Below are 23,065 nucleotides of genomic sequence, written 5' to 3'. Positions count from 1 at the left end.
TTTATACAATGTTAATCATCATGTTTCTACTGGTTGAGTAATTTGTATAAATCTAATAAAACCACATCACTGTCAGACTTTCTTTCCTTACTATAATATAATTCATTATGGCTTACCTGTGCAACCCATCAACATGACAAGCTATATTTTTAGATGATAACGATTAATCTGGATGAACATAATACATCTGTCACACTTTTGTGTCTCCAACTGCCATAAAAACATCCTACAGTCCACTGTTCCTAAAGGAACTGTTCTAGCATTCATCACCACCCGAATATTGATTTTCCTCAGCTGTTTAAAATATATATAGTAACAGGAAAAAGTATGTGAACCCTTTGGGATTATATTTGGATTTCTGCATAAATTGGTCATTAAATGTGTTCTGATCTTCATCTAAGTCACAACAATAGACCAACACAGTCTGCTTAAACTAATACCACACAAAAATGTATATGTTTGCATGGTTTTATTGAACACAACATTCACATTAAGGGGGGGGGGGGGGGGGTATGTAAACCCCGAGGATAATGACTTTTCTAAGAGCTAATTGGAGCCAGGATGTGATGAGATAGGATGTTTTGGTTAAAACTGCCCTGTCTTAAAAAACACACACCAGTTTACTGTTCTTAAAAAGCATTATTTGATGTGAATCATGCCTCGGACAAAAGAGCTCTCAGAAGACCTACATTCAAGAATTGTTGATTTAATGAAGCTGGAAAGGATTACAAAAGTTCACAGTGAGACAGATGGTCTATAAATGAAGAAAGTTCAGCACTGTTGCTACTCTCCTTAGGCGTGGTCATCCTGTAAAGATGACTGCAAGAGCCCAGCGCAGAATGATCAATGAGGTGAGGAAGAATCCTAGAGTGTCAGCTGAAGACTTACAGAAATCTTTGGCACATGCTAATATTTTTCTTGATAAATCTACAATAAGAAAAACATTAAAGAAGAATGACAAGAGTTCATGGGAGGACACCACGGAGAAAGCCACATCGCTATGTGTGGAGAAAAAAGGCACAGCACACCATCATCAAAACCTCATCTCAACTGTGAAACATGGTGGAGGCTACATCATGGTTTGGGGCTGCTTTGCTGCCTTAGGGCCTGGACAGATTGCCGTCATCTACAGAAAAATTAATTCCCAAGTTAACCAAGACATTTTGCAGGAAAACTTAAGACCATCTGTCCGCCAACTAAAGCTCAAAAGTTTTTTTTATATTTTAATTTTTATTATCTTTATTTTTTGCATAGCTATTTTTCCCCTTGTTTATGTAAATAAGTTTGACATGCCACTGTATATGAAAGGCATTTTGCAAACAAACTTGCCTTGCTTCTTAAGTAATTTTTTTTACCTTTTTTTTTTAGGCTTAACCCAAATTATGTATTCAGCCCCAAACAAAAAAAGAGACTTTTGTTTGAGACAGTATGAACCCAATATATTTAACTTTTAATATACATCAATTCCTGCATTTAATCCCAAGATTGTGACAGAATTTACAGGGTTGTCATGTTGGCATTCCTTCTCACAACATTAAAAGGTGTTTTGACACTGTGATACCAAGGGATGTGGTGTTTCATTCTGTCAATAAGTAAAAACATATATAGTCCAATAATTTCCTGATCTACTGAGAATGTTTTTTCTGATCTCTCTGTTTTGCTTACTATGTTGTTTTACCATCATCATCAAGTCTAGCATTGTCTGCTTCTGTAAACAGTACTCTGGAATACCAAATCTCCTGTGGTAGCTGGCTTACTTTTGTGTTGAAAAAAGGATGTCAGCATGTGGGCCTGTATTAATTACAATAGTATTAACCAAGTAACAAAAACGTACCCATTGCCATTAATATACGTGGCCTTAGAACAGCTCCTCAGGGCCACAATTTTCTTAAAACTGGATCTTCTTGATTTTCCTACCAGATTAGGACAATTTGAGTAGTTTGCCATGCCTTTTGGTCTAACAAAAGCTCCATGTGCTTTTCAAAGCATTCACTAACAATAACCTCTGAGAAGTACTTGGTGCTATGTACAATAAACTACCTAGCAGACATATTGACTTTCTCACTCACTTTACCTATACAAGTTTCATGGCTGTCTATTCTTCTTAATGAGCAGCTCTTTGTTAAATGAGTTAAGGAATTACAAATTTTTCTCTAATTTGCTTACTTCTATTGAAGTTTTATTAGAAATCTCAACTCTGTGGCTCCATTCCCCTTGGTTCTCCTTAAGAGAGGGGCTAAAAAGCTTAAATGGGACCCTCAGGCTCAGTTTTCTGGTCCTTGAAAAAATGCTTTACCTTAGGTTTCTCTATTGAAGCATCTAATCCTATTTAACCATTTGTTGTGGATGTGGATACCTCAAATGTAGACAAAGGGGCAATTCTGTTGCAATGTTATGCTACCCTAAGTATGTTATTTCCAATTGCAGTCTACTCACACAGACAATTGGTTTTACAGTGCTAAACATTTACAGACCATAATAATCTAGAATGTCTACCCTCTGTTAAAATAATGGGTATCAATTATTTAGTGATTTAACTGGTATTAAATTAAATTCAACTTAATTTCTATTAAATTTAACTGAACTCTAAGGTGAACATAAATTACTCACTATTGAATGTTTCCCTACATCCAACTGTAACCTAACCACTAGACTTAACATTTTAGGGCTAGTTTTAGGTTTAGATTTAAATTTTAGATTTTAGCATTGATTAGTTGTTGCAGTAAGGCTTAGTGTTAAGATTCAATGTAGGCTTCTATTGGGAATCATTTATATTCAACTTAGGGTTACATTGAATAGACATTCTGTTGAATCCACAATGGACCATCCAAGTAAAGAGTTACCTAGCATGATCTGAACTTAAAGGTGAATTAACAAGTTGTCTAAACAAGTTGAACAAGTGGGACTTTGGATACATACATGCATATATATATATATACACAAAGTTATATTACAAACACATGAGTAAAATCAGTACTCAGGTGATGATGAACATTTGAACAGTTCCTTACTGGACATATGTGACCTTCATAAAAGATGTTTTATGGAAATTGTATTTCCATATCCACATCATGATTGTTATCTTCAAATGATATTCCATGTCGTGTTGATAAGTTGAATAGATAAGCAAATCTGGGTTGTAGTATAGCAAGGAAAGAAAGTGTGAAGTGAAGTAATTTTATGAGATTTATTCAAATTACTCAACCAGTAAGAACAGTTATATGATTATTAAAGTAATTGTAGAAAACATATTAAGATTAAGATAACTTTTAAAATGATAAGACATAAAAAATATAAGAAGTAAAATAATAAAATAAGCTTTATACTTTGGTCTCAGAGCTATGCTCCAGATCTGGGCAGGTTTTTCCCGGGGTCAGGGTAAACAAGCATATTTTAAAAACAGCTACAGCACATACAGTATAAAGCACAGCTTTAAGCTAATATACAGAGAATGTGGTTAATCTCTTGAGCTGCTTATTCTGGACCAGAAGGTTCTTCAGACGTGGTTTCAATCTGGTTGAGAAAAAGAGTGAAAATAATAAATAATTAGGATTTAACATTATGTCTAATTCCATATTCTGAACAAATAACACATAAACACTAAATCTAACCTTCATATTTGATGCAGATGAAGTTGAGAGTCTGGTTCTCAGGCAGGCTGACCCACTGCTGATCTCCTCTAGCCTGCACCGCTCCGGTTCTCTCTACAGGACTGCAGTCTTCACCTTCTGTCCCGTTACCTGGAGCCCAGTTATCATAGCAGAAAGACTCTCCACCCACCCAGAACCAGAAGCTGAGGGTGCAGGTGTGACGCAGACCCAGCCACACATGATCAGTGGAGGCTTTCTGAGCCACATCCTTCACCCAGAGCTGGATCTCCTTAGAGTGAACTGAGACCAGGTCCACATGATTCTCTCTGCAGTATCTCAGAGCTCCTTTCCAGGTCAAATTCTGCTGGATCAAGATCAGCCTATCTGCAGAGAGAAGAAAAAAAGGGCAAAACTGAACCTTAAATATTGTAAGATTCTAAGTTTGGCTGCTTTTTTCACAGAGATTGGCAATAAACAATTATTATAAAGTTATAAACCATATATGAAGGTAGTTAATACATAAATATATTAATATAGTATTGAATATATTAAGAATAACTCACTCTCATGGCAGATGAAAGGGTGCTGTTCCTCACATCTTATATCTTCCCACTGACCCTGGTCCTTCACAGAAGCTGCAGCACATTTTGTACGACCATTATTATCAGGCTGGCTAGGATTCCAGTATCGGAAGGAGGAGCTACTCTGATCAGACCACTCCCAGGAGTCGTTAAACAGGCCGATCCATAACCGTTCGACTGTTATTCCCGCACTCGAGATCTGCTGGTTCTCTATCTGGTTTCTCACACTGGCCAGGTCAGTGTGATGCTTTCTGCAGTAGCTCTGAGCTTCATACCAGCTCTTTGCCTCATTAATAAACACGTAACTTTTAGTTTGTGTGTTCTTTTCTGAAAAACATTAAATTCAGATTAATAAAAACATAAAACTGCACAAAAAACCCAAAATGTTTGTATAGTATATAACTGAGCAGCCAATCAGATTCTAGTATTGTCCAGACTGCCTTTCATTAACCTATATCTACAGTAGTATTTCTTACCGTCAAAACAAACAAAAGTATAATTCTTCCAACAGCCCTCATCAAGCCAGGTTCCACTTTGGCTATACATCGCAACACAGAACTCTTCCCCCCCATCATTATTTGGTTCTATCCTGTTCCAGTTCCGGTATGAATCTCCTACACTGTAGAAATGTCCACCTCCCAGAGACCACCCCCATTTCCCAGTGTCCCCTCTGTTCAGACCAATCCAAACAGAGCCTTGAGCTTTATCCTTCAGAGTGTCGTTCAGCTTCTTCATCTCGTCCATGTTGTTGATGGTGGCCAGATCAGTGTAGGTCTGTCTGCAGTAGCTCTGAGCTTTAGTCCAGGTTTTACTCTGATTCACAAAGTGATACCGATGAGGAACGTATGGAGATACACCACACACAGCTGTGAAGAACAGGAAATAGTGTGGTAACATTTTACATTGAGAATTTACATGAATTAATGCAATAATTAACATGAAAAATACATAATTAATATAATAACAAAGCTTAGGTAATGTTGGTTAAACATGTAACAACTGCATTAATGCATTAATGTTACTTTCATATGGAATGTTACAAACTAATAACATAACAAGTAAAGCATTTGTTAACGTGAACAACACATGAGATTAATAATAGACCACATTAATAATGTCATCCAGTCTCAGCTAAAGAAGAAACAACTGCATACATTAATGTTCTCATGTACTGCAGTCATGCAAACTGGTTGAATAAGCTTATTATAAACCAGTAAGTAATTATAAACATAATTGTCTATAATAACTCTATGCAGTGGTCCTCTTTTTATTTATTCACATGCATTAGCTGAAACCATATTCATTTTGATTTCTTTTTCTGAGGAATTACTATTATGTATTGCGAGTGTATGAACATTGAATGCTTTGAATTGAAATCAATAATGCCTTTGCTATGCATTAATAACGTCTGTTAAACAATAATAAACACTTTTGCAGCTCTGTTAACTGTTTACTTTATTTAATATACTCCAATGTAAAGTGAAAACCAAAAATGCAATGATACAGCTATTCAGGAACATTTACAAAAAGCTAAATAGCTGTTACTAATTATGTTCTTAGTAAATACAAAGTTCTCACTGACCTGAGAACAGTAAGAGGATTGAGATCCACTTCTGATCCATTTCTAGAGTCAAATATCTAGTAATATTTGTCAATATAGATGATCAGATCTGAATTCTCCCTCCTGATGTGTTTCCGTCGTTCTTCACCTCCTGTTCTGATCTATACAGTATCTCACCTCTCTCTTTGAATTTTCTATAGTATCGCTCCACCTCTTTTGCACGCAGTTCTGTAGAGATAGCATCTCTGATTTGATTGGTGTTCGTGAGAGTTAGGTCAACGGCAGTACCACAAACAGTATTTGGGAAGTCCCCGTGAAGAGGAAATGTAGCCCACTGCAGATGTACAGTATTTACAAAACAAATAAGCAGCATGGCTTAAATGTCACCATTCAGTTCTGGGTTGAGGTTCAGACACTGTTAAACCCTAAGAGTTAAAGTGTTGCTTTACAAAAATGAGCAATGGAATTAATCAAAATAATCATAATTGAAGGGCATGGACAAAAGTGAAGTGTTTTGAACAAAAGTTGATAAGCCGATACAAGCTTGTCTGTTTACATGGACAATTCTAGCCTGAGCCTGCTGGTCACGTCGTCCATATGGAACTACAGATTGAGGAATTTTAAGTGCCTGAGATTAAAAAACCTGTGTGATAATAGTTCCTTCCATTGGGTCTGAGATAAGAAAGGATGATTTGGAGTCATCGTATGACTGAGGAAAGTGTAGGGAGGATTTAGAAAGGAAAAGAGATGATTGAGTAATGGGGAAGCATGGTTGGGAAGGAGCTTGTAGGATAATTAAGGAAATTGAGGATGTAAGGACCAAGCAGTGGAGCTCATGAATCAAGCATGGAAGAGACGTTTCCAGCAACAGAGGCAAACAGAAGCATGAACGATGTGGGTTTATGGCGGCAGAATGCACGAAAACAACACCAGATATGAGTCAAATAGCTTGTGTGATGTAATATCCACAAGAATATGTGGAGGATGTGATGTCACTGTGGTCTGCTGCTGATGCTAAGCTAATGCTGTGGAGAAAAGATCCTCTAGAAAGGAAAAACTAGCAAAAAAAAAAAAATATCTCAGTATTCCCTCAAAACCGTTTGAAGCCCATTGACCATTCAGTCTATGTAAGAATGGGAAGAAAGAGGTACATGTTGGCCATTTGACACCAAAGTTTCAGGCAAAGAATTGCTAAAAAAATAAGAGTGAGGTAGATATGAGCATTAAGGAATATGGTTCAGATGATTAGCAGCAGTAGTGGCAGGTTCAAAAACAACTGCCCCCATTAGCAGGCAAGATTAGAGGGATCAGGTAAAGGAAAGTGCTGGCTATCCAGAAAGATCTTGTTATCCAAAGCAGTGATGTTGCATCCATGGTAGCATAGGGTGAGGAGAGGTAATACAGGAATAAAGATTACAAAAGCTCATCCTCGGGACTAGTAATTAATGCATCTTTATCATCATGATACTACATCTGATGGGTTGCATAGATAATTTACAATTAATTGTATTATAATAACAAAAGAAAGTCTTACAGTGAACTGATTTTAATACATTTATTCAAATATCACATCCAGTAAAAACAGTTTCATGATTATTAGAATAATTGTATGAAATACAAAAATAAGCTTCAGGTTTTGGTCTCAGAGCTCTGCTCCAGATCTGGGCAGGCTTTTTACTGTCCAAATGCTTATTTATTTATTAGCTGTTTTAACTTCAAAGTTAAGTAACCAATGAAACTCTATGGGATAAAGATAAAGAAGCAGATATATTCAAACATGTAAATATATTTTACCTTTAAAGCTACAGCACATACAGTATAAAGCACTACTTTAATCTAATATACAGAGAAAGTGGTAAATCTGTAGAGATGCTGATTCTGGACCAGAAGATTCTTCACACCTGGTTTCAGTCTGGTTGAGAAAAACAGGAAAAAATAATAAATAATTAGAATTTTACATTATGACTATTTCCATATTCTGAACAAATAACACTAATAAACACTAAATCTAACCTTCATATTTGATGCAGATGAAGTTGAGAGGCTGGTTCTCAGGCAGGCTGACCCACTGCTGATCTCCTCTAGCCTGCACCGCTCCGGTTCTCTCTACAGGACTGCAGTCTTCACCTCCTGCACCGTTACCTGGAGCCCAGTTATCATAGCAGATAGACTCTCCACCCACCCAGAACCAGAAGCTGAGGGTGCAGGTGTGACGCAGACCCAGCCACACATGATCAGTGGAGGCATTCTGAGCCACATCCTCCACCCAGAGCTGGATCTCCTCAGAGTGAACTGAGACCAGGTCCACATGTTTCTCTCTGCAGTATCTCAGAGCTTCTTTCCAGCTCAGATTCTCCTGGATCAAGATCAGCTTATCTGGAGAGAGAAGAAAAAAGGCTAAACTTGAATATGAAATATTCTAAGATTCTAAGTTTTGCTGCTTTTATCAGAAAAATTTGCAATTCCCAATTATCATAAACATATAATCCAAATATGAACGTATTTAATACACAAATAGATTAATACAGTATTGAATACATTAAGAATAACTCACTCTCATGGCAGATGAATGGGCGCTGTTTATCACATTCTATATCGTGCCACTGACCCTGGTCCTTCACAGATGCTGCAGCACATTTATCATTATTATCTGGCTGATTAGACTTCCAGTATCGGAATGAGGAGCTACTGTGATCCGACCACTTCCAGGAGTCATTAGAGTCTTTATACAGGCCAATCCAGAAATTATCACCTTTTCCTGCATCAGTGATCTGCTGTCTCTCAGTCTCGTTCCTCACACTGGCCAGGTCTGTGTGATGTTTTCTGCAGTGGCTCTGAGCTTTACGCCAGGTCTTTTGTTTATTAATGAATATGTATCTCTCAGTCTCCGGTTTATTTTCTGAAAGACATTAAAGTGGACATGAAATCCATTTGTATGGGTTTTCTACTTATTTAAATATGATGAAGATTTTTTAAATATAAAATGTTTACACAATAAATTATAATATATTTATGTTTGTTACTAATCTAGACGTTTGCGCTTTTGTTCCCACCATTTCTCCCATTCAGCAGGTTGGTTGAAGATAATCCAGGGACATAGCAAGTCTGCGCGGTTAAGAAAAAGAGCTTGTTGTTTGTCGAGATTATGGAAGAAGACGAAGCTGAAAGTGGGTTTTTGATCAGATTCCTAGAAATCCAATGGGTTAGTCATTCGAGCCGTCGAGTAGACGAAAGAGATAAATGATAAAACCTCCCTGTACAAGTGGAGAGGGTCGGTAACACTACCTGCTGCAAATGCATGATCACTGCACTGCACTGCTGATTTGACATCAGGAGGCTAACAGGGACCATTAGCTCAGAGATCTTCTCTTCATAACCCTGAACAGAACTTTACAGATTCTTTCTATGCTCTTTCTGAATGTTGGTTAGCTAGCAATAGCTATTTAGCTAGCGTTAGCTATTTAGCTAACTAGCTTAACATAGCAAGCAGTAGCTATTTAGGTAGCTATCTTAACATAGCTAACTAACTTAACATAGGAAGCCTAACCTATTTAGGTAGGTATCTTAACATGGCTAGCGTTCTCTATGTAACTAACTAGCTTAACATAGCTAGCGTTAGCTATTTAACTAACTAGCTTAACATGGCAAGCAGTAGCTATATAGGTAGCTATCTTTACATAGCTAGCGTTCTCTATTTAACTAACTAGCTTAACACAGCAAGCGTTAGCTATTTAGGTAGCTATCTATTTAGGTAGGTATCTTAACATAGCTAGCATTAGCTATTTAACTAACTAGCTTAACATAGCAAGCGTTAGCTATTTATGTAGTTATCTTAACATAGCAAGCGTAGCTATTTACGTAGCCATCTTAACTAAGCTAGCATTAGCTTTTTAGCTAGCTACCTTAACATAGCAAGTGCTAGCTATTAAGGTATTTATCTTAAAATAGCTAGCGTTAGTTTTTTAGCTAACTAGCTTAACATAGCAAGCGTTAGCTATTTAGATAGTTCTCTTAACATAGCAAGCAGTACCTATTTAGGTAGGTATCTTTACATAGCTAGCATTAGCTATTTATCTAACTAGCTTAACATAGGAAGCATAACCTATTTAGGTAGGTATCTTAACATAGCTAGCATTCTCTATTTAACTAACTAGCTTAACATAGCAAGCGTTAGCTGTTTAGGTAGCTATCTTAACATAGCAAGCAGTAGCTATTTAAGTAGCTATCTTAACATAGCTAGCATTAGCTATTTATCTAACTAGCTTAACATAGGAAGCATAACCTATTTAGGTAGGTATCTTAACATAGCTAGCGTTCTCTATTTAACCAACTAGCTTAACATAGCAAGCGTTAGCTGTTTAGGTAGCTATCTCAACATAGCAAGCAGTACCTATTTAGGTAGGTATATTAACATAGCTAGCATTAGCTATTTATCTAACTAGCTTAACATAGGAAGCATAACCTATTTAGGTATCTATCTCAACATAGCTAGCGTTCTCTATTTAACTAACTAGCTTAACATAGCAAGCGTTAGATGTTTAGGTAGCTATCTTAACATAGCAAGCAGTAGCTATTTAGGCAGCTATCTTAACATAGCTAGCATTAGCTATTTATCTAACTAGCTTAACATAGAAGGCATAACTTATTTAGGTAGGTATCTTAACATAGCTAGCGTTAGCTATTTAATTAACTAGCTTAACATAGCAAGCGTTAGCTATTTAGGTAGTTATCTTAGCATAGCAAGCGTTTGCAATTTAGGTAGTTATCTTAGCATAGCTAGCATTAGGTTTTTTGCTAACTAGCTTAACATAGCAAACGTTAGCTATTTAGGTAGCTATCTTAACATAGCTAGCGGTAGCTTTTTAGCTAACTAGCTTAACATAGCAAGCGTTAGCTATTTAGGTAGCTATCTTAACATAGCTAGCGGTAGTTTTTTAGCTAACTAGCTTAACATAGCAAGCGCTAGCTATTTAGGTAGTTATCTTAGCATAGCTAGCGTTAGCGTTTTTGCTTACTAGCTTAACATAGCAAGCGTTAGCTATTTAGGTAACTATGATATGTTTCACACTGACACTTTTTTTAACAGTTTCCTGCTGCACCTCGACACTTCTGTCCCTTCCTATCAGACTGCTCCATGCACAGTTTCATGCATGTTTGCCTAACTTGTGAAAATATAGAAAATGCCAGTAAGGATAACTTTTTAAGTGCTTTATAATACAACATTTTATAAATAAAAAGTGTGGTTTGGCTTTTATTATCCACTGTAGGCTTATAGTTGATGTGAGCTTGGTGTTCCAGAACTAACTTAGTGACGTCACATACAGCGCAGGGAGAGGATAGCACTACATTTGTATGAAAAATAACATTTATTTTGTAGTTTATTTTAATTCAGTTTCACTGACAAGTATTAAACTTATAAGATTTGCTAGAGTGAAAATACATCTTGAATGAATTATACTAAATACTTTAAATGTTTCATATCCACTTTAAATTCAAATTTTTAAAAACTTGTACATGTACGTAACAGAACACTGCACAAAAATGTTAAAGAATGAGTGTGATACTTAAATGAACAGCCAATCAGATTTCAGTATTGTCCGGACTGATTTTATGAAGTGATCATGTTTTGCATTAATCTGTTTCTACAGTAGAAGTTCTTACCTTTAAAACATATGAAAGTATGTTTACTCCCACAGTTGACATCAAACCACTTTCCATCTTGTTCATTCATCGCAGCACAGAACTCATTCCCTCCATAATTATTTGGTTCTCCACTTCTCCAGTTCTGGTCTTTATCTTCTACAGTGTAGAAATTTCCATCTGGCAGAGACCACCGCCATTTCCCAGTGTCCCCTCTGTTCAGACCAATCCAAACAAAGTCTCCACCTTTACCCTTCAGAGTCTCGTTCAGCTTCTTCATCTCCTCCATGTTGTTGATGGTGGCCAGATCAGTGTAGTTCTGTCTGCAGTAGTTCTGAGCATCAGTCCAGGTTTTATTCTCATTCACAAAGTGATACCGATGAGGAACGTATGGAGATACACCACACACAGCTGTGAAGATCAGGAGAAAGTGTGGTAACACTTTACATTAACAATTGACTAACATTAATGAATGCAATAATTAACATGAACAATAGATGATAACTACACTAACAATGTTTAAGTAATGCATGTTACACATTTAACAACTGCTTTAATCACTGTTACTTTCACATAAAACACACGCAAACTAAAATAACAAGTAAAGCATTTGTCAACATATAGACAACAATTGAGATACTACATTAATAGTGTAATCGTTAGTGTAATGTTAGCTAAAGAACAAACTGCATTACTTTAATATTTGTTATTAAACTATTATACAACAGTTAGTTTCGACCTCACAATCTGATTGGTTGAGAAGTGTTCTAGCCGTAATGATATTTGTGATACCATCACGGCCTTCTCACACTAAACCTGTATCACTCCGCCGACGTGTTGCAGAGTAACGGCGTATATACACACAGGACAGCTCAGAATCATCAACGGCATCAGCGGCAGCGTTAGCTTAGCACAGGCTAGCGCTCAACCACAACACGCTCGCCCGCAGCGCTGGCTGTCTATTGTGGAAAAAAGGGAAAGAAAATCGCTCGGCTAATGCCGTCTGACAGCCAGAACGGTAACTTAACCAGCCAGGCTAGGCTAAGCTAAGTTAATGCTGAGCTAAAGCAAGCTACGCTAATCTAACCACAGTCCAGCCGGCTAGCTATAACCAACACAACCCAGCAAAACAAACAGAAATGCTCAAAAAATGTGCAGCTTTCACCTGAAGACGACTCCACAGAGCAGGAGAGGAGAGTTTCAGCGTTATTTCACGCTCCTAACATTACCATCTTCACTTATTCCCAATTTTGATTTCAAGCTAACTTTCGTGGTGTTAGTCTGTATGAACCATACACCGTTTTGTAGTTAAGTTTCAGTTCTGTTACAGTTGTGGTGGAACTACTTTTTGGCGGAAGGCACAGTCCATATTAAAGCATATTCAAACTGAATTTCTTAAAGTTCTTTGATTTATTTTCTTTATTCATTTTGTTTAAAAAAAACTGTTGTATAAAAGCAATAGAACACTCGAGGTCGTGTGTTATCACGAATAACATCACGGCTGTGATGATTTATGACCGAATCACAGCTGTGATGTTATTCGTGATAACACACTCCCTCTTGGGTTCTATTGCTTAAGTATACAGCTTTTTGATTGGACATACGAATTACGTTAAATTTTTGTAAATGTATGCTTTTTTGCCCATTGAAAATGAATGGAGAGAAATTTGCACGCTTGTGTACGTCACAACTTTTGAGATGTGAAGACCAAAAGTCTATAGAATTTATGTATGAAATTATATGATGTATGATTTTCGTACAATTGTCGTACGAATTCACACCTTAGGAATGAATAACAAAGGTGCTCAAGAAACGCCCAGAGCCCCAGTATAGTGAATGTATGGAGGAGCTATTGGATAAAGCAGCTACTGGTCAAAAGTTCGGACACCCCGGACGTCCAGAGCAACCTAGCGTCCATAGCCATGTGATGTATTGGCACGTTGTGCAGCACATTTTAATCTTATTTATGTGAATATATTACCTCCCAACACCTGAGAAACAACTTAGCAACCACCACGGATACCTTAAAAACACCTTAGCAACGACTTAGCAACACCATAGCAACTACTACAGATACCATAGCAACACCTTACCAATTACCTAATAACATCTTAGCAACCACCTAGCAACCACTTAGCAAGCACCACTGATACCATAGCAAAACCTTAGCAACCGCCTAGCATCACCTTAGCAACCACCACTGATACCATAGCAACACCTTAGCAAACACTTAGCAACCACCGCAGATACCATAGTAACACCTTAGGAACCACTTAGCAACACCATAGCATCACCTAATCTACTACCAAAAAACACCTTAGCAACCATATAGTAACATCATATCAACCACCACTGATACCATAGCAAAACCTAAGCAACCACCTAGCAACACCTTAGCAACCACCTAGCAACTACTAAGCAACACCTTAGCAACCACATGGAAACCATAGCAACACCTGAGCAACCTCCACAGATACTATAGCAACATCTTAACAACCAAATAGCAACTGCTAAGCAACAGCTCAGCAACCAGCATAGACACCATAGAAATCAGCCACGAATCAGCACTGCAATCACACTTGCAGTTACTTCTGCAGAAAATGCAATCTAGTTCTGCTATTATATGAACATTGAATGCTTTGTATGTAAATCAATAATGCCTTTGCTATGCTTTAATAACATCTGTTAAACATTAATACACACTTATGCAGCTCTGTTGACTTAATTGAATATACCTGAAGTAAAGTGAAAATCAAAAATGCAAAGATAAAGGTATTCAGGAACATTTACAAAAGCATGTATACATTAGCTGGAGTCTAATTAAGTACGACTCATAATCTTACTAAATACAAAGATCATACTGACCTGAGAACAGTAAGAAGACCAAGATCAACTTCTGATCCATTTCCAGAATCAAATATCTGTTAATGTAGGTGATCAGATCCGAGTTCTCCTTACTGATGTGTTTCGGTTGGTCTTCACCTCCTGTTCTGATCAAACAGTATCTCACCTCTTTCTTTTAATTCTCTATAATATCGCTCCACCCCTCTTGCACGCAATTCTGTAGAGATATCATCTCTGATTTGATTAGCGTTCGTCAGAGCTAGGTCAGCAGCCATATTTGGGCAGTACATGTGAAGAGGAAGTGTTTACAAAACAAATAAGCAGCACGGACTAAATGTCTCCATTCAGTTCTGTGTTGATGTTCATACACTGTTAACCCCAAGGAGGAAAATTGCCTTACAAAACGGAGTAAAGGAATTGATGAAAATGAACATAATTGAGCTGCATGGATGTTGTCTCTTCTCTCACTGGAAATAAGTGTAAAGAATAATGAACAAAAGTCGATAAGTTGATACAGGCTTGCCTGTTCACATGGACAATTCTAGACAGATGCTGCTGGTAATGCTCATCAGCACCCACTGCATTGTCCATGTGAAGCTATGGATTGAGGAATTTTAAGTGTGTAAGATTTAAAAAACTGGGTGATAATCGTTGTTTTGCTCTGCAAATGCAGTCAGTTGTTCTGAACCTGCCTCTCTTGCTGCTGCTTTTGCTGCTTCCAAGAACTTCACTGTCCTTTTCAGCTATTCTGCCGATGTTTTCCAGTGTCTTTGCCATTTATTAGCCGATCTCTACACCACAGATATCTGCACAGTCAATGACCCCCTTGTACTTTATCCTCTAATTGTCTCCCCTTCTAACTTAGTTTGGATAATCATTGGAAAATCACTCCAAAAAGGTTCTGAGGGAATACTGAATTCTGTTTGCTTGTTTTTCCCCAATAGAGGGTCTGCTGTACACGATTGGTGATGAATACAGCATGAGCTGTGCGTTCTAGGTGATATTACATCACATAGTCAATGTGAACTCCTGGTGGCTTACCAGTTCCTGCATTGGCTACTCCTGGCAGCTCAGCAGTTTCTGCGTTGGTTACACCGGGCAGCTCAGCAGTTCCTGTGTTGGGTACTCCCACCGGCTCACCGGTCACCGTGGTGGAGACTACCAGCGGTCACTAGTTCCCGAATCAGCGACTCCTGGCGGCTCACCAGTTCAACTCCCAACAGCTCAGTGGTCCCCACATCGGCGGCTCAGCGGACCTAGCTCAGCAGTTCCTGTGTTGCCTACTCTCGTCGACTCACCGGTCCCCACGGTGGCGACTCCCGGCGGTCACTGGTTCCCAAGTTGGCGACTCTCGACAGCTCACCGGTTCCTGCAGCAGCGACTGCCGCCAGCTTACCGGTTCCCGCATCAGCAACTCCAAGCAGCTCAGTGGTCCCTTTATCGACAACTCCCGGTGGCGGAGCTCTTCCTGAGTTGCCGCCTCCCGGAGGCTCAGCTCTTCCCGCATTGGCGACTCCTAGCAGCTCAGCGGTGTCCGCGTTGGCAGCTCCCGGTGGCTCAGCTCTTCCCATGTCAGCGGCTCCGAGTGATGTGCATGTATTTGGGGGCTTATGTTTGATTACCCACCTCTGCACCTACACTGTGTTTACTGTCTCTTCGCCCCTGACTTCTCTGTGCTTACCTGTTCATTTGTAGCTCCGCCCCCTTGTTACCTGAACCCAGGTGTTCCCTGTTTCCTGTCCTTGTCCGTTTGTGTAAATAGTCCCCTTATGTCTGTTTCCCCTGTCCGTGCTTGTAAATCCTACCATCCGTCAGGTTAGGTCAGGTGTTTCCTATGATACCCGTCTGTCTTTTTCTTGCAGTTTTTTGTTCTTTTTTGGTTTGTTTGTTGCTGTTTTTTGATAAATAGTGCATCCACTCTCCTCATATTCTTCCTGCTTCCAACCTGACAGATGTCAATAATTATGGAGGGCGCTGTATGTACAAATATTCATACCTATGTTTACCAGCTGTACTTGCTACACATTATGAAGTGCAGCTTTATCCATATTTGTCTTCATCATATAATACACCTTGTCATGTTTGATGGGTTGCATAGATGATCAGTAATGAATTGTATTATAACAAAGAAAAGAAAGTCTGAAAGTGAACTGATTTTATTAAATTTATTCAAATATCTCATCCAGTAAGAACAGTTTCATGGTAATTAACATGATTAAATCAAATATATGAAGATGAAATGAAAAGCAATTAACAAAATGATACCTTTAAAGAGCATTGTTTTAAAATAAATCTAACAATATAAGCAATAAAATACTGAAAAAAAAGCTTTATGTTTTATCTCAGAGCTCTGACTATTGCTTTGCTTAATATGTTTAACAAATGATAACATCTTATGTGATAGAGGTAAAGAAGCAGATATATGAAACAAGTAAATGCATTTTACCTTAACAGTTACAGCACATATAGTATAAAACCCTTCTTTAAGCTAATCTACAGTAAATGTGGTAAAGCTGTAGAGATGCTGATTCTGGACCAGAAGATTCTTCACACCTGGTTTCAGTCTGGTTGGAAAAAACAGGGAAAATAATAAATAATTATAATATATATTATAATAAAATTAAATGTAACATTATGACTATTTCCATATTCTGAACAAATCACACTAATAAACACTAAATCTAACCTTCATATTTCATGCAGATGAAGTTGAGAGTCTGGTTCTCAGGCAGGCTGACCCACTGCTGATCTCCTCTAGCCTGCACTGCTCCGGTTCTCTCTACAGGACTGCAGTCTTCTCCTTCTGTTCCGTTACCTGGAGCCCAGTTATCATAGCAGACGGTAAACCCACTCGTCCAGAACCAGAATCCCTGAGTGCAGGTGTGACGCAGACCCAGCCACACATGATCAGTGGAGGCTTTCTGAGCCACATCCTTCACCCAGAGCTGGATCTCCTCAGAGTGAACTGAGACCAGGTCCACATGATTCTCTCTGCAGTATCTCAGAGCTTCTCTCCAGCTCAGATTCTCCTGGATCAAGATCAGCTCATCTGGAGAGAGAAGAAAAAAGGCTAAACTTGAATATGAAATATTCTAAGATTCTAAGTTTTGCTGCTTTTATCAGAAAGATTTGCAATAAACAGTTATCATAAGTATATAAACCAAATATGAAGGTATTTAATACACAAATAGATTAATATAGTATTGAATACATTAAGAATAACTCACTTTCATGGCAGATGAAAGGGTACTGTTCATCACATTCTATATCATGCCACTGACCCTGGTCCTTCACAGAAGCTGCAGCACATTTTGATTGATCTGGCTGATTAGAGTTCCAGTATCGGAGTGAGGAGCTACTCTGATCAGAGTCATTAGTGTCTTTAAACAGGCCAATCCAGAAATTATCATCATTTCCTGCTTGTTTGATCTTCATATTCTCCCACCAGTTCCTCACACTGGCCAGGTCTGTGTGATGTTTTCTGCAGTAGCTCTGAGCTTCACGCCAGGTCTTTTGTTTATTAACGAATATGTATCTCTCAGTGATCGGTTTCTTTTCTGAAAGACATTAAAGTGGACATGAAATCCATTTGTATGGGTTTTCTACTTAATTAAATATGATGAAGATTTTTTAAATATAAAATGTTTACACAATAAATTATAATATATTTATGTTTGCTACTAATCTAGACGTTTGCGCTTTTGTTCCCGCCATTTCTCCCATTCAGCATTGATGACATCACAAGGTTGGTTCAAGATAATCCAGGGACATAGCTAGTCGGCACGGTTAAGAAAAAGAGCTTGTTGTTTGTCGAGATTATGGAAGAAGACGAAGCTGAAAGTGGGTTTTTGATCAGATTCCTAGAAATCCGATGGGTTAGTCATTCGAGCCGGCGAGGAGACGAGAGAGATAAATGATAAAACCTCCCTGTACAAGTGGAGAGGGTCGGTAACACTACCTGCTGCAAATGCATGATCACTGCACTGCACTGCACTGCTGATTTGACATCAGGAGGCTAACAGGGACCATTAGCTCAGAGATCTTCTCTTCATAACCCTGAACAGAACTTTACAGATTCTTTCTATGCTCTTTCTGAATGTTGGTTAGCTAGCAATAGCTATTTAGCTAGTGTTAGCTGTTTAGCTAACTAGCTTAACATAGCAAGCAGTAGTTATTTAGGTAGCTATCTTAACACAGCTAACTAACTTAACATAGGAAGCCTAACCTATTTAGGTAGGTATCTTAACATGGCTAGCGTTCTCTATGTAACTAACTAGCTTAACATAGCTAGCGTTAGCTATTTAACTAACTAGCTTAACATGGCAAGCAGTAGCTATATAGGTAGCTATCTTAACATAGCTAGCGTTAGCTATTTAACTAACTAGCTTAACATAGCAAGCGTTAGCTATTTATGTAGTTATCTTAACATAGCAAGCGTAGCTATTTAGGTAGCCATCTTAACTAAGCTAGCATTAGCTTTTTAGCTAGCTACCTTAACATAGCAAGTGTTAGCTATTAAGGTAGTTATCTTAAAATAGCTAGCATTAGTTTTTTAGCTAACTAGCTTAACATAGCAAGCGTTAGCTATTTAGATAGTTCTCTTAACATAGCAAGCAGTACCTATTTAGGTAGGTATCTTTACATAGCTAGCATTAGCTATTTATCTAACTAGCTTAACATAGGAAGCATAACCTATTTAGGTAGCTATCTTAACATAGCTAGCATTCTCTATTTAACTAACTAGCTTAACATAGCAAGCGTTAGCTGTTTAGGTAGCTATCTTAACATAGCTAGCATTAGCTATTTATCTAACTAGCTTAATATAGGAAGCATAACCTATTTAGGTAGCTATCTTAACATAGCTAGCGTTCTCTATTTAACCAACTAGCTTAACATAGCAAGCATTTGCTATTTAGGTAGTCATCTTAGCATAGCAAGCATTTGCTATTTAGGTAGTTATCTTAGCATAGCTAGCATTAGGTTTTTTGCTAACTAGCTTAACATAGCAAACGTTAGCTATTTAGGTAGCTATCTTAACATAGTAAGCATTAGCTATTTAGGTAGTTATCTTAGCATAGCAAGCGTTAGCTATTTAGGTACTTATCTTAGCATAGCTAGCGTTAGCGTTTTTGCTAACTAGCTTAACATAGCAAGCGTTAGCTATTTAGGTAGCTATGATATGTTTCACACTGACACTTTTTTTAACAGTTTCCTGCTGCACCTCCACACTTCTGTCCCTTCCTATAAGACTGCTCCATGCACATTTTCATGCATGTTTGCCTAACTTGTGAAAATATAGAAAATGCCAGTAAGGATTACTTTTTAATTGCTTTATAATACAACATTTTATAAATAAAAAGTGTGGTTTGGCTTTTATTATCCATTGTAGGCTTATAGTTGATGTTAGCTTGGTAGGGAGAGGATGGCGCTACATTTGCATGAAAAATAACATTTATTTTGTAGTTTATTTTAATTCAGTTTCACTGACAAGTATTAAACTTATAAGATTTGCTAGAGTGAAAATACATCTTGAATGAATTATACTAAAAACTAAAGTGTTTCATATCCACTTTAAATTCAAATTGTTAAAAACTTGTACATGTACGTAACAGAACACTGCACAAAAATGTTAAAGAATGAGTGTGATACTTAAATGAACAGCCAATCAGATTTCAGTATTGTCTGGACTGATTTTATGAAGTGATCATTTTTTTCATTGATCTGTTTCTACAGTAGAAGTTCTTACCATTAAAACATATGAAAGTATGTTTACTCTCACAGTTTTCATCAAACCACTTTCCATCTTGTTCATTCATCGCAGCACAGAACTCATTCCCTCCAAGATTATTTGGTTCTCCACGTCTCCAGTTCTGGTCTTTATCTCCTACAGTGTAGAAATTTCCATCTGGCTGAGACCACCGCCATTTCCCAGTATCCCCTCTGTTCAGACCAATCCAAACAAAGTCTCCACCTTTACCCTTCAGAGTCTCGTTCAGCTTCTTCATCTCATCCATGTTGTTGATGGTGGCCAGATCAGTGTAGGTCTGTCTGCAGTAGTTCTGAGCTTCAGTCCAGGTTTTATTCTCATTCACAAAGTGATACCGATGAGGAACGTATGGAGATACACCACACACAGCTGTGAAGATCAGGAGAAAGTGTGGTAACAATTTACATTAACAATTGACTAACATTAATTAATGCAATAATTAACATGAACAATAGATGATAACTACACCAACAATGTTTAAGTAATGCATGTTACACATTTAACAACTGCTTTAATCACTGTTACTTTCACATAAAACACAGGCAAACTAAAATAACAAGTAAAGCATTTGTCAACATATAGACAACAATTGAGATACTATATTAATATTGTAATCGTTAGTGTAATGTTAGCTAAAGAACAAAATGCATTACTTTAATATTTGTTATAGATTATTATACAACAGTTAGTTCCGACCTCACAATCTGATTTGAGAAGTGTTCTAGCCTTGATGATATTTGTGATAACATCATGGCCTTCTCACACTAAACCTGTATCACTCCGCTGACGCGTTGCCGAGTAACGGCGTATATACACACAGGACAGCTTAGAATCATCAATGGCATCAGCGGCAGCGTTAGCTTAGCACAGGCTAGCGCTCAACTACGGCACGCTCGCCCGCAGCGCTGGCTGTCTACTGTGGAAAGAAGGGAAAGAAAATCGCTCGGCTAATGCCGTCTGACAGCCAGAACGGTAACTTAACCAGCCAGGCTAGGCTAAGCTAAGTTAATGCTGAGCTAAAGCTAAAGCTACGCTAACCTAACCACAGTCCAGCCGGCTAGCTAAAACCAACACCACCCAGCAAAACAAGCAGAAATGCTCAAAAAATTAGCAGCTTTCACCTGAAGACGACTCCACAGAGCAGGAGAGGAGAGTTTCAGCGTTATTTCACGCTCCTAACGTTACCATCTTCACTTATTCCCAATTTTGATTTCAAGCTAACTTTCGTGGTGTTAGTCTGTATGAACCATACACCGTTTTGTAGTTAAGTTTCAGTTCTGTTATAGTTGTGGTGGAACTACTTTTTGGCGGAAGGCACAGTCCATATTAAAGCATATTCATTCTGAATTTCTTAAAGTTCTTTGATTTATTTTCTTTATTCATTTTGTAAAATAAGAAACTGTTGTATAAAAGCAATAGAACACTCGAGGTCGTGTGTTATCACGAATAACATCACGGCTGTGATGATCTACGGCACTCACCTTCGGATGTTATTCGTGGTAACAAACTCCCTCTCGTGTTCTATTGCTTAAGTATACAACTTTTTGATTGGACATACGAATTTCGTAAAATTTTTGTAAATGTATGCTTTTTTGCCCATTGAAAATGAATGGAGAGAAATTTGCACGCTTGTGTACGTCACAACTTTTGAGATATGGAGACCAAATTCGGATAGTCTATAGAATTTATGTATGAAATTATATGATGTATGATTTTCGTACAATTGTCGTACGAATTCACACCTTAGGAATGAATAACAAAGGTGCTCAAGAAATGCCCAGAGCCCCAGTATAGTGAGTGTATGGAGGAGCTATTGGATAACGCAGCTATTGGTCAAAAGTTTGGACACCCCGGACGTCCAGAGCAACCTAGCGTCCATAGCCATGTGATGTATTGGCACGTTGCGCAGCACATTTTAATCTTATTTATGTGAAAATATTACCTCCCAACACCTGAGAAACAACTTAGCAACCACCACGGATACCTTAAAAACACCTTAGCAACCACTTAGCAACACCATAGCAACTACTACAGATACCATAGCAACACCTTACCAATTACCTAATAACATCTTAGCAACCACCTAGCAACCACTTAGCAAGCACCACTGATACCATAGCAAAACCTTAGCAACCGCCTAGCATCAACTTAGCAACCACCACTGATACCATAGCAACACCTTAGCAAACACTTAGCAACCACCGCAGATACCGAAGTAACACCTTAGGAACCACTTAGCAACACCATAGCATCACCTAATCAACTACCAAAAAACACCTTAGCAACCATATAGTAACATCATATCAACCACCACTGATACCATAGCAAAACCTAAGCAACCACCTAGCAACACCTTTGCAACCACCTAGCAACTACTAAGCAACACCTTAGCAACCACATGGAAACCATAGCAACACCTGAGCAACCTCCACAGATACTATAGCAACATCTTAACAACCAAATAGCAACTGCTAAGCAACAGCTCAGCAACCAGCATAGACACCATAGAAATCAGCCACGAATCAGCACTGCAATCACACTTGCAGTTACTTCTGCAGAAAATTCAGTCTAGTTCTGCTATTATATGAACATTGAATGCTTTGTATGGAAATCAATAATGCCTTTGCTATGCTTTAATAACATCTGTTAAACATTAATACACACTTATGCAGCTCTGTTGACTTAATTGAATATACCTGAAGTAAAGTGAAAATCAAAAATGCAAAGATAAAGGTATTCAGGAACATTTACAAAAGCATTAAGTACGACTCATAGTCTTACTAAATACAAAGATCACACTGACCTGAGAACAGTAAGAAGACCAAGATCAACTTCTGATCCATTTCTAGAATCAAATATCTAACAATATTTGTTAAAGTAGGTGATCAGATCCGAGTTCTCCTTACTGATGTGTTTCAGTCGTTCTTCACCTCCTGTTCTGATCAAACAGTATCTCACCCCTTTCTTTTAATTCTCTATAATATCGCTCCACCCCTCTTGCACGCAATTCTGTAGAGATATCATCTCTGATTTGATTAGCGTTCGTCAGAGCTAGGTCAGCAGCCATATTTGGGCAGTACAT

At 38.0% G+C, this 23,065-nt stretch overlaps 2 protein-coding genes across 2 annotated transcripts in view; both read right to left on the bottom strand.

The window, feature by feature from the left end:
- LOC103037556 (macrophage mannose receptor 1-like) overlaps positions 1 to 14,363 on the bottom strand; it is a 68,869-nt gene extending 54,506 nt beyond the window's left edge. Inside the window, exon 1 of the mRNA XM_049473035.1 lies at positions 14,238 to 14,363. Coding sequence (XP_049328992.1) covers positions 14,238 to 14,277 — 40 coding nt within the window. The 5' untranslated portion in view covers positions 14,278 to 14,363. The remainder of the gene's footprint in view (positions 1 to 14,237) is intronic.
- A 2,534-nt stretch (positions 14,364 to 16,897) lies between these two features.
- LOC125789941 (C-type mannose receptor 2-like) lies at positions 16,898 to 22,853 on the bottom strand. The gene is made up of 3 exons (XM_049473034.1): positions 22,787 to 22,853; positions 19,963 to 20,352; positions 16,898 to 17,265 (listed from the first exon to the last, which is right to left on the bottom strand). The coding sequence occupies exons 1-3, from the start codon at positions 22,824 to 22,826 to the stop codon at positions 16,898 to 16,900; spliced, it is 798 nt and encodes a 265-aa protein (XP_049328991.1). The 5' UTR covers positions 22,827 to 22,853.
- Between the last annotated feature and the right edge of the window lie 212 nt (positions 22,854 to 23,065).

The sequence above is a fragment of the Astyanax mexicanus genome, unplaced genomic scaffold, assembly GCF_023375975.1.
Source record: "Astyanax mexicanus isolate ESR-SI-001 unplaced genomic scaffold, AstMex3_surface scaffold_33, whole genome shotgun sequence".
Classification (NCBI taxonomy): domain Eukaryota; kingdom Metazoa; phylum Chordata; class Actinopteri; order Characiformes; family Acestrorhamphidae; genus Astyanax; species Astyanax mexicanus.
The sequence above is the reverse complement of the archived record's forward strand: the minus strand, read 5'-3'. Positions and strand labels throughout refer to the sequence as shown.

Excerpts from the sequence above, each read along its gene's own strand:
- LOC125789941 (XM_049473034.1), bottom strand. The coding sequence starts at position 22,826 with ATGGATCAGAAGTTGATCTTGGTCTTCTTACTGTTCTCAG. Across the intron at positions 20,353-22,786 it reads GGTCTTCTTACTGTTCTCAG|CTGTGTGTGGTGTATCTCCA; the intron begins GTCAGTGTGATC and ends TGATCTTCACAG. Across the intron at positions 17,266-19,962 it reads TACTTTCATATGTTTTAATG|ATGAGCTGATCTTGATCCAG; the intron begins GTAAGAACTTCT and ends TTCTCTCTCCAG.